Raw genomic sequence first — 12309 nt, 5'->3', positions numbered from 1 at the left:
GCCGTGTTGTTGTTCCTGCTTTACGGTCAACATTTCAGTAACTGACCGACCCATGTTCCTCAGGTCGTGTGACGTTCCCTGACTGGTTTGAGTCCAAGCAGCGTGAACACATTAGTGCAAAGTTCGCAGCACATGAAGTTGATCGCTGGGACGTCCGTCGAAGTAATGTGCACAAAATGAACACAACAATTCAGCCTAATACCCGGAAGCAGACCAGTTTCTAGTATCATATTCGAGAGTAAGTTTTCATGTAGTGATAAAACGAGAAATTCACTTTGAAACCAAATGCTACTATTCCTACTACTTTGTAATTTACACTCACCGAAACAGAAACGACTTCTTTCTCTTCCTGCAGCCGCTTCTGCATTATCTCCTCAAAAAACGAGTCCAGGGTGAACTGACGCTCCTGTAAGGAAAAGAACTTGTTAGTTTGATTAGTCATAGAGCATGCTTGGTAATTCAGAGATAACGCTAGTTCTTTACATGTACAGGTGTTACAAATTCTGCAATGTCGTCTTCAACCAGTCGATCGCGTTATCAGCATATTTAGTGCGCCTCTGCCCCAGAATATTTTTCACCATAATTCTTTACAACTGGAGAGGGATGTTACCTTTCTCAAGTCTCTCACATAGTTATTTGCTCAGTGTTAACAAATACCACACCCAATTTACCGGAATGATAAATGGTTAGAATCAACTGTCCATGTCTGAGGTCAGTGTAAAGTTTAATGGGATTGAATACAATTGTCAGAATTGTTTAAACAGCATTCAGGTTCGATTATCAACATTAGCTTACCTAATGCGACAAGTCCGGATATATTGTGGTAATAACACGGAGGAGAGGATCTAGGGCCAGTGGGATCCAGGGGAAAGGGCCAGCATAATGCAGCAAAGGAGTCCTGCAGGGAACAAAGCGAGAGACACAGTGTCAGGCTACCCTGCGGGTCAGAGAATATACGACTCTGAATTGCTAAAGGCTTTTTCTAAGGGCTTCATACTCATGTTAAATGACCACTATATCTGTGGCGCATGTAGTATTAGAATTCCTATAGCCCATATTTTACGGCGCTTTATCTTTTGATGCGAAGGCAGAAGTAAGTTTGGAAGAGGTCTCAAGCTCTTTGTTTTACTTGAAGTCAAGACCACTATGGCAAATTTTAAAAATTTTATGTAGGTCTGGAGATAAGCTCAAGTTTTAGAATGACGACTATTGTGAACTGTTGAGTGACTAGCACATCTCACTTCGCTCCAGTGATCAACAAATCCATCCATCCATCAGCGACATTCATTGCCGCCGGTATTTTGCATCTGATCACGATCCAGAAGAGCAGTATGCTAACCACATGCTCCTCCATACAGTGACGTCTATCGTCTGACGATGACGAGGCGGTCGATCGGTACCTTTGGAACTTCAGAGGAATGATTGGACGGAGTTAGGTACTTAGGTGGTATTTTATATAATCGTCACAATCATCACTCGTGCGGAGATGCCTATCTAAGACGTGTTATTTACAATGACGTGTCACATGGGATGTTTATAGCAAAAAAATATTCATTTACAGTAAATCGTGACAGTCTGTAATATCAACTGACCACGTTACGTACAATCAGTTAGCTCTCAGACTTTACTGCTTTGCGTGCTATGTCACTGCAATATAACGTGGCTCACCTTTACAGTACCCCGAACAGCGACCAAGTTGTTCTCCAGTCGCAGACCTTCGTCTTTCTCCCCTCCCAAACCCCGGGAGAAAAACTTCTTCTTGCGGCGGAACATTGCTGTAACGATAACAAACAGCACATTAGACATGACTAGGCCGTGCCTACGAGTAAGTTTTGCAGCAATGTCTCACAACTCGATCGCAAGAAATACCTGTAACCGTGACGACATGTCTGTAACCTTGGCTTTTGTAAAAATGCAGCTGCTTGTATCAAAAACGACATGCACAGTCTATATAATTGATTGAGCTTATACATTTGTTACTAGTCGAGATTTAGTTACTTTAATTTTGTGTCAGTAATTCGTAGAGCATGAATCATAACAATAACAGTTATTCGAAGTTTAGCAATCGCGGGTTCATTACGTGGTACTTTTACTCTGAAGAGAATAAATTTGTTTTGATAGCAACTAGCTGAAGGCTTATCTATTAGACTAAATTTAATTAGCAAGTCATTATAATACTAGAATAGTTTCAGATATACAGCTGCTTCGCCGGCCGGTGTGGCCGTGCGGTTCTAGGCGCTTCAGTCTGTAACCGTGTGACCGCTACGATCGCAGGTTCGAATCCTGCCTCGGACATGGATGTGTGTGATGTCCTTAGGTTAGTTAGGTTTAAGTAGTTCTAAGTTCTAGGGGACTGATGACCACCGATGTTAAGTCCCATAGTGCTCGGAGCCATATGAACCATTTTTTATACAGCTACTTCAGATATTACAACTTCAGATTTTGTCATCTATTACAGCATGATATGCGGAATATCTTCCCCTGGGGCAGGAACAAGAATTTCTTTTTTATGTGTGTTGGTGGTAGGATGAAGTTACTAAATAATAAACTACGCTACGATCTGATGGCTATACCTTCCGCAGTATATTACGAGAATACGATTTTTACTGCTATCCATATTACCGAGTCAGTATATTCTCTCAGGGCTGCACTGTCCCTTCTTAGTGTCAGTCATCGAGAACCCTACATCTAAATTACACATCATTGCCATGTGAGCTAAACAGTAACGTGTACGACGTATTAACTATATTTGTGGTTGAAATTTACCCACCGGTTTCTACATGAAGAAAACTTAAAAGCAGCTTATAAACAGCTAATAGGTGTAACATTCGACAGCGCTCCAAGATATTAACTGTGCTTCCTTAAGTGACAGGAAAAGATAATATTTTTGCTACAAATCCGTGTCGACTCAGTATGACACTACACAGCCGGAACCTGTTTACGACTTTTCTTTTTCACCGACGGCAGAAGATAAAAGCATGAACCAACGGTAGGACATACCGTATGTATGTGTAATCGAAAAGGAGAGTGATAGGTGACACCATTCTATTTGTGAAACTAAGCTATAAATTTGAGAACACATGATTCCAGCAGTTGAACATTGGCAAAAACTCAGTGAGGATATCTCTCTCTACAAGTCAAGCATTTTCGGAAATTTCTGAAGTTGCATTACATATTGAAAAAATGTACTGGAATGGCTGTTGCCTCTTGGTGGGTCTAGTCTATATACCTTGCTTCTGAAACAGAGCGTTCGCATCATTCAAAGCTTCTAATACTCCCCAAGAACTTGCTCTCGAAACACAAAATCCAACACTATAACGCCTGAATCAAAATTATGGAATCTTTTACTCAAGAACTCAAGAAACTAATTCGTTTCGATACTTCAACTACTCCAGAGAATACGGAAGTCATTATTATGCAATGGTCCACCACAGTTAAGCTGATTTTTGTTAGCAAACCCTGCGATCAACATTGGGCAGCAACCTCGATAACTGCAGAGAACAACGTTGTACTGGAACGTCGATATAAATGGTTAAACAAGAACTGCAATGAAAATTTTCAGTAATTTGAATCTATGTAAGACGAAATAATCATGTTATAGCACTGACAAATATGCAGCGGAGTCTTGATTGTTGAAAACGTCCGTACAGTTAATAAACTCCCAAGTGATCTAACAGTTAACCTAACTCATAGATAGTGCTTTAATTTCCTTAAGCAACAGGGAAGCAAGAATCTCATATTCTGGTGCCAAGTCAACTCTGTATAACTTTACACAGTTGTAACCAGTTTCTAACGTGTTTTCTTCTTCGCAGACGGAAGATAAGTCTAGCAGTATAACCCTGCAGCGATCATACGCAATATGTAAGTGTAATCGACGAAACAGGAAGGTCGGTTACACTGTTTTCATTGTGAAAGTAAAAATTAATGTAACTAGAGACCGCTCCGAGTCTACCACAACAACCACAGATAAATTTTACTAACAGTCCGATTATATTATTGGAGAAGGCGATAACAAGATAGACTATTACGGTCGAAAAAAAAAAAAAAAAATTGTAGCGGAGGCGTTGTGCAGCTTTAATGAATGTTAACAACTGTATTGTGCAATAGACAGGTACGACGGTACGTTTCATTAGGGGCCATCGAATTTGGTCTAAAATCGGCCCATCATCGGTCCCGAAAACCGTCTCAGCTATGCTTTCGCGTATATTGCAATAGCAGTTATCAAACGCAGATAGCTCGACCATTGGTATTATCTGTATAGACATTACATTGGTAGAAATGTCTATGAAGTTAAATGGACATAATGGACATGACAAGTTAATGTCAATGACGGAACACTGTACATCCGGAATTGCTATTCCTATTACGCAAGTTCATAGTTGAGATCGTTTTTAGGCTTGATGATGGTCTGATCCTCGACCGAAACATACATTCTCTCATAAAATGTACCGTTATAGCTGTGATTGCATAATGCAGTTCTTTCGAAGAGCATATAAAATGAAAGTAACGTCACTGCTGCAGAAACTGACAGGGCAGAAACAAAATGCAAAAATTTATAAAGCTAAGATGAATATAACGAAAAAATCGAATAATATCTTACACAAATTCCTCTAGAATAAACTCAACGAAAATATAACGAAAACACAAAATTTGATTCCAATAATTCGCTTAATCTACACAGATTAAACGACGACAAGAATACCAATCACACATCCACAAAATAACAACATAATAGAAAAATAACATGCACAAATTCTTCCAGAATGAACCAAAAGAAAATGTACGCTGCACCTATATAGCCCTAACAAAGACAGCAATACCACACACATCCACATAAAACGACATAATCGATAAATGACACACTGGAACTATTCCATAATAAACCAAAAAATTGTAAACCCCACCAAAAAAACAAAAAAAAGAAAAGACGCACAAGAAAACTCCATATAACTACGACTTTATCGAAAAATAACACACACAAATTCCTCAAGAATAAACGAACGAAAATAAATTCAAAAATTTGGTATCACACTACAAACGAACGTTAACAGGTCAAAAAGTACCATAGAACAAAACGAATCATACATCAAAAGCGCGAGACACTGGCAACAACAATAAGAACCCTACAAAACAATCGATTTCATATACGCTCCCCTTCAGCGGCGTCACATTCGAAAAAAAGCAACCAACTATTAATAAGTTAAAAAATTATGACTAACATTACTATTCGTTCCTCTCAGGACAACTTCTACAATGTACTTAGGTTCACGGCTAACAGCACCGTAGACAATTCTCCCATATTACAAAAATAGCTAAAGATCTGCAACAATCAACATGATAAAAATTATCATTAATCATTTCACTCACAAAAATTTATCTTCTGCTCTTAAGGTACTGCCTAACCTCACCATCGTATATCGTGCGAAATACAGAAAAAAAACAGTTAAATATATGTCAGAAAAAAAAGAAACATTAGTCGCTAATAGTTTCTCCATTGATAATATAACCTGTGGCCTCAAGTTACCCCCTCCCCCCAATAAACAACACCATCGTATATCACGACACATTTGCAATAAACAGCATATTTTACAAACTTTATAAATTACATTAGTAACTAACACAAACACAGATAGCATTTAACAACAGACCGCTTACACGCTCTGCAACGTAAAGTCATGACGTCAAGAGGACGTCATGGGTGAAACCACACGGATAGAATCTCATAGAGCACTTGACAAAGTTGTCACTGTTGAACTAAGCTGTTAATTTGAGCATACGTGATGAAAGCACATGAACTTAAAAAAATTAAGTGTAGAGGTCTAACTCTACAAGTAACCACCTGACGTTTGAAACCCCATAAAAAATTTAAACGAAATGCTATTTCACGTTATTACTGTTAAGAACTTCATATTCCGTAATCACACCACACTCCTCCACATGCTTCAATTTTCCAGTACTTCTCCACTAATACACATTCATTTATTAGCTTTTAAGATATTCTTACTCGAGATGACTGTGCATACTCAATAAATATACAAAGGTAAATGAATAGCTCATACCTACTGCGGGTACGATGCAGCTGGCCTCTGAAGCCGGCGTTCGCTTCGCTGAGAGCTTCTAAAGCTCCTCAAGAACTATAAAATGTTTCGCTAGATGTGCTCGAAACACAAAATACAACACTGCAATACTTAATTCACAACAGAAGCTTCGTACACTCAATAACTCGCAGAACGAATTCGTAAGAATACTTCGAGTACTCTAGAGAATACGGAAGTAATTGCTAGGCAACGGTCCACAATGGTTCAAGAGACATGGCATTGTTGTTAGCATACACTGTGATGAACATTAAGTAGCAACCCCGGTAACTACAGAGCACGTCACTATATAGAGACGTCGATATCCATGGTTAAATAAGAACAGCATTTAAATTTTAAACAATTTAAATCTATCTAAGACGAAATAACCATGTTTTGGGATCGAAAGATATGCAGAAGTATGTAAATAATGAAACCGCCCGAATAGCCTATAGATTCCCATTGGAATTCTTATTTAGCAGTTCGAGGTGCGTGAGAACAGTAATGAGACTGACAATACTCTGAGGGATCTGGCCGCGCTGTGTTGTTCTACTGCTGTAAAGAACGGTTTGCAATCTCTTCTAGTTTCTGAGTACGCCGTCACATGGTTTTTGAAAGCGCCATCGGGGAAGTTGTGTTTTTGTTGCGTGTTGTAAAAGTGGAAAAGTGTAATTTAGAGCAAAGTTATGCCATCAAGTGTTAAACTTGGGGCACCAGCGAGAGTGATCCTCTTAGAATTGAAACAACCCTATGGGGAACATTCCTTGTCAGTAGTCCAAGTTTCTGTGTGGCACAAATCATTTCTGGAAGGCCGAGAACACGTTGAAGATGGACCTCGTTCAGGGTAGACCTTCAGCTTATAAAATCGACGAAAACGTCGAACGTATGCGTTCTCTTGTGACATCAGACCGGTGCGTAAAAATAAAGGTGATGGATGACATGGTTAAACATTTTCAGCATGCATCAAATTTGCATCGGAGTTTTGCACGTGCGAAAGATTTATGCCAAACGGTGCCATAAAACCTCACAACTGAGCAGGAGGAGAATGGAAGAAACGTGTGCGTTGTCCTCTTGCGAGAATTGCACATGGCCACGAATGGTACAGTTGTATAATCACAGGTTATGAATCCTGAATTTCAAAGTACGATCCTGAGACCAAGTGGCAGAGTGAGGAGTGGAACACTGTGGAATCTCCTCGACTGAAATGAGCTCGAATCATGAAGTCAAAGGCGGAAGCAAAACTGATTTGCTGTTATGACAGATTTGCTTTTCTCCATATAGATTTGTTAATCCAGGACAAACCGTCAAACAGCTGTGTTACAACGATGTCCTGGAAAAGCTCAGGAATGAGGTGAATCGCCGGCCTGAGTGGCCGTGTGGTTCTAGGCGCTACAGTCTGGAACCGGGCGACCGCTACGGTCGCAGGTTCGAATCCTGCCTCGGTCATGGATGTGTGTGACGTCCTTAGGTTGGCCAGGTTCAATTAGTTCTAAGTTCTAGGCGACTGATGACCTCAGAAGTTAAGTCGCATAGGGCTCAGAGCCATTTTTGAAAGAGGTGAATCGAGTAAGATCAAAGATTGCAGATTGGACGGCGCATCAAAATAACACCCCATGCCACAGGGCCACTTCCAACACGGATTTTCTGACTTCAAACGGCATTCCTGTTGTTCCACAGACACCCCCCCCCCCCCCTATTCACAGAACCGTGGTAACTGTGACTTGTTTTTTTTCCAATTTCGGAAAATGTCTTAAAAGGATTTCATTTTGGGACTCTGGAGAATATTTAAGAGCATATGACCGACATGGGAAATGCCCTACCAGTTGAAGGCTTTCTACGCTTCTGCCGATACCGAGGAACAATGACTTCGCCGGCCTATAGCTGCCGATGGGAACTAATTTGCAGGAGACATTATTGTCGTTTGAAAGAAATAAAACCTTGGTATATTAGAAATCAGTCTCACTGCTTTTCTCACACGCCTCCTACTCCAAGATATTGATTCACATATCTTGCGTAACAGAAGAGAAAAACTCTTTTATAAAGCTGCCAGCTTCCCTCGATACGATGCAGTGCACTTGCCAGGAGTTCCAAAATAAATTTTTCTTCACACACGGAAAAAAATTCCAGCAGCACTAATCTCCAGCATCGCAGGGAGCACGTGTGCGTAATTCACAAGAGAGAATGATTGCTTACACCGTCATCATTGTGGAACTAAGCAATTAGTTTGATAATACATGATGCATGGGCACGAACTTCGCCAAAAACAAAGTACAGAAATCTGCCTCTAAAAGTAAACATCCAACCTTTGAAACTGCATAAAAAAGTAAGACAATGTTCTATTTCACACTGCATACCGTTAATAACGGCATGTTCTGAGATGATACCACACTCCAGCACCCGCATCAATTTTCCAGTAATTCTCCGCTATATACTCAGCCATTAACAAGTTTATACGATATTCTGTATGACAAATAAATAGGTGGTAGTTAAATCAACGGCTCATACCTCTTGTAGCACAGCGCAGCTCGCCCCTGACGCTGGGCGTTCGCTTTTCTGAAAGCTTCTATAGCTCCTCAAGAACTTTAAAATGTTTCGCTAGATGTGCTCGAAACACAAAATGCAAGACTGCAATACTTAATTCACAACTGAAGCTCCTTACACTCAATAACTCCCAGAACAAATTCGTATGGATACTTCGAGTACTCCAAAGAATACGGAAGTAATTGCTACGCAACGGTCCACAACGGTTTACGTGAGATGGCATTGTTGTTTACATACCCAATATCCTCCCCTGGTAGCTGAGTGGTCAGCGCGACGAAAGTCATACCTAAAGACCCGAGTTCGATTCACGAATGTGTCGGGAGATTTTCTCCGCTCAGGGACTGGGTGTTGCGTTGCCCTTATCATCGTTATTTCATCCCCATGGACACTCAAGTCGCCGAAGTGGCGTCAACTCAACAGACTTGCACCAGGGGAATGGGAGGCCCTAGCCACACGGCATTTCCATTTTAACAGTAAACCGAAATCCCAGTAAAGCAATATCGTTTAGCAACGTGGATATAAATGTTAGACAACCACTGAAACAAAATATTATATAAGTCAATTGTACATTTCAACTTTTCATAAAATAGCATCGAAGCATAACGACGTCGAATGCTGATGCCCTCGATCCCGCTTTTCGTCATGTATTGAAATGTTATGTCACGCGTAAAAATTGATTCCTTCAGCGCATGTGTCTTCCACCAGATTCGACGTCCGTTTGTGTGACTCCACTAATTGTTTCCTAGTGTAGTGATTTTCTATATTGAAACCTGGTTGTCAAGGGAAGGCCGTAATCATTTACTATTGGTTGCCTTTAACAGTTACACACATTTATTATTAAAGAAGTAGTTCCAGACTCAACAATAAATTAAAAAATACCACGCTTTATTAATGAAAGCATAAACGACAGTGTAAATAATAGTGTTTTCAGTGCATTACAATTTAGCAAATCACCATAAAATCCTGATACTGATAATGTTTAAAAAGAAAAAACAAGGCACTGTGATGATGACTGAAGGCCTTACCCTCCAAGAAAGACAGCAAATTAAGAATTTTTAAGAACTCGCTGCAATTACAACTTACAGGTATTGAAATATTAAAAGTAAGAGCCCACAAACACAGTAGTAGGTATCAGACGCCACGAATGGCAGAAAATAAGGTTTTAAGGCTTACTGCTAAAACAGAAATATCGAATTAATTTTTCAGAGCAAATGACCACAATCATGACTGAAGGCCTTACACGCCAGGAACGGCAATTATATAAAAAGTTTAGAAACCTACTGTAAAACAGCAAATAAAAGCAAAGGTTAATTAAAAGAAACAAGCAATTGACCACGAAACAGGTGAAATAATATGATGGTAATCTTGTAACACAACCCTTACACTGATACAGTCTGGCCTGCAACGGAGGGTGGAAACTTACAAACAGCACCAACGCGAGCACCAGCACGGCTCATATACCCTTCGATTAATCTCCTCATCGCGAAAATGGAAGACTTGCCAATGCGACGCATCACATGCCTCATACACATTTTTATTGGCCTCGTCCATGTTTTTTACTACTTTGTTAATACAATCAAATTATAAATTGAACGAGTGTCCTTTTTATACAGGGTGGTCCATTGATAGTGACTGGGCCAAATATCTCAAAAAATAAGCATCAGACGAAAAAACTACAAAGAACGAAACTCGTTTAGCTTGAAGGGGGAAACCAGAGGGTGCTATGGTTGGCCCGCTAGATGGCGCTGCCATAGGTCAAACGGATATCAACTGCGTTTTTTAAATAGAACCCCCATTTTTATTACATATTCGTAAAGTACGTGAAGAAGTATGAATGTTTTAGTTGGACCACTTTTTTCGCTTTGTGATAGATGGCGCTGTAATAGTCACAAACGAATAAGTACGTGGTATCACGTAACATTCCGCCAGTGCGGACGGTATTTGCCTCGTGATACATTACCCGTATTAAAATGGACCGTTTACCAACTGTGGAAAACGTCGATATAGCGTCGATGTATGGCTATTGTGAGCAAAATGTCCGATGAGCGTGTGCTATGTATGCTGCTCGGTATCCTGGACGACATCATCTAAGTGTCCGGATCATTCGCCGGATAGTTGCGTTATTTAAGGTAACAGGAAGTGTTCAACCACATGTGTAACGTCAACTACGACATGCAACAAATTATGAAGCCCAAGTAGGTGTTTTAGCTGCTGTCGCCGCTAAACCGCACATCAGTAGCAGACAAACTGCGCGAGAATCGGGACTCTTAAAAACGTCGGTGTTGAGAATGCTACATCAACATTGATTGCACGCGTACCATATTTCTATGCACCAGGAATTGCATAGCGACGACTTTGAACGTCGTGTATAGTTCTGCCACTTGGCACAAGAGATATTACGGGACGATGACAGATTTTTTGCACTCGTTCTACTTAGCGACGAAGCGTCATTCACCAACAGCGGTAACGTAAACTGGCATTATATGCACTATTGCGCCATCTCTCACAAAGCGAAAACAGTGGTCCAACAAAAAAATTCATATTTCATTACGTACTGTACGAATATGTAATAAAACTGGTGGTTGCTATTTTAAAAAAACGCAGTTGTTATCCGTTTGACCTATGGCAGCGCCATTTAGCAGGCCAACCATAGGGCCATCTGGTTTCCCCCTTCAATCTAGACAAGTTTCGTTCTTTGTAGTTTTTTCGTTTGACGCTTATTTGTTGAGATATTTGGCCCGGTGACGATCAGTGGACCACCATGTATATTTTAATTGAAGTTCTCCTAAAAAGAATCATTTTAAAAGGCGAACTTCAAAATAAGCTAGGCTGGGTTTTAGAACAGAGGCCCAACTTGCTGCCTTGAAAGGTACTCCTCCGTTCTGGAACTTTTCCTTGAATTCCCAGGCGGAAGGATACTAGCCGGAAGGTAAGATGCTGCATAGATTCTCCGTAAGGTCACCAATGCGATGTCGAGGCAGGTGTGGAGGCAGTGGAGGGAGGAAGTCTCCTTGTCACCGAGTCCTGCCTGCTGTTTCGACGTCCTAGGCTACCAACTTCAGGTCAATCTTGATCAGATCATAGTTGGAGCTTTTCGCAGCAGCTGGCGTCATATTAAATTATCCACGGAGATGATGCAAATCGTAACTATAGGTACCTGTCGTTAGATAGGATTAGAAAAGTCTACATTTCAACAACATTGGCTTGTAGCATTATGTTACAGTCTGTTAAGCAGAACATCTCCTGCTCACTCTCCATTGCCACCATACGCCTACCGTCATATCACTCAGTTATCCTTTCAAAGCGGACGTTCTACAATACAGTACCGTGCAGTGGAGAGCTTCACTCTTATTACAATGAATGCATATTCACGTTGGAAAGCAACAAGTAATTTTTAACGTTATCAATGTTAGACGATCTGTTTCAGTAACTAATGAAAGTATAAATAGTTTTATCATTTCACATTTGTTCGGTGGTTCAGAAAGTAAGTATCAGTCTAGGCCACAGGTTTGTCAGAGGTTTGTCAGAAGCAATTTTTTTTTTTTTTTTTACATTTACCGCTTCTTTCAAGTTTGACAATGATTTCTGTTAATGTGATAAATGCGAGGTTGGTCTATGCCTTGTATTCCATGTTAAACTGCAGAGCCACCTGTAACAGACTCGCTAAATCAATTAAAAGAATGGAGTAATCAAC

The 12309-nt window shown here is 40.3% G+C and overlaps 1 protein-coding gene across 1 annotated transcript in view; it reads right to left on the bottom strand.

Annotated features, from left to right (window-relative positions):
• The window catches only part of LOC124620280 (nexilin-like), a 171279-nt gene that overhangs the window by 45450 nt on the left and 113520 nt on the right, over positions 1-12309 (bottom strand). Inside the window, exon 8 of the mRNA XM_047146948.1 lies at positions 323-406. Coding sequence (XP_047002904.1) covers positions 323-406 — 84 coding nt within the window. The remainder of the gene's footprint in view (positions 1-322; positions 407-12309) is intronic.

This window comes from Schistocerca americana, chromosome 6 (assembly GCF_021461395.2).
Source record: "Schistocerca americana isolate TAMUIC-IGC-003095 chromosome 6, iqSchAmer2.1, whole genome shotgun sequence".
NCBI lineage: Eukaryota > Metazoa > Arthropoda > Insecta > Orthoptera > Acrididae > Schistocerca > Schistocerca americana.
This window is presented reverse-complemented; position numbering and strand designations above follow the sequence as displayed.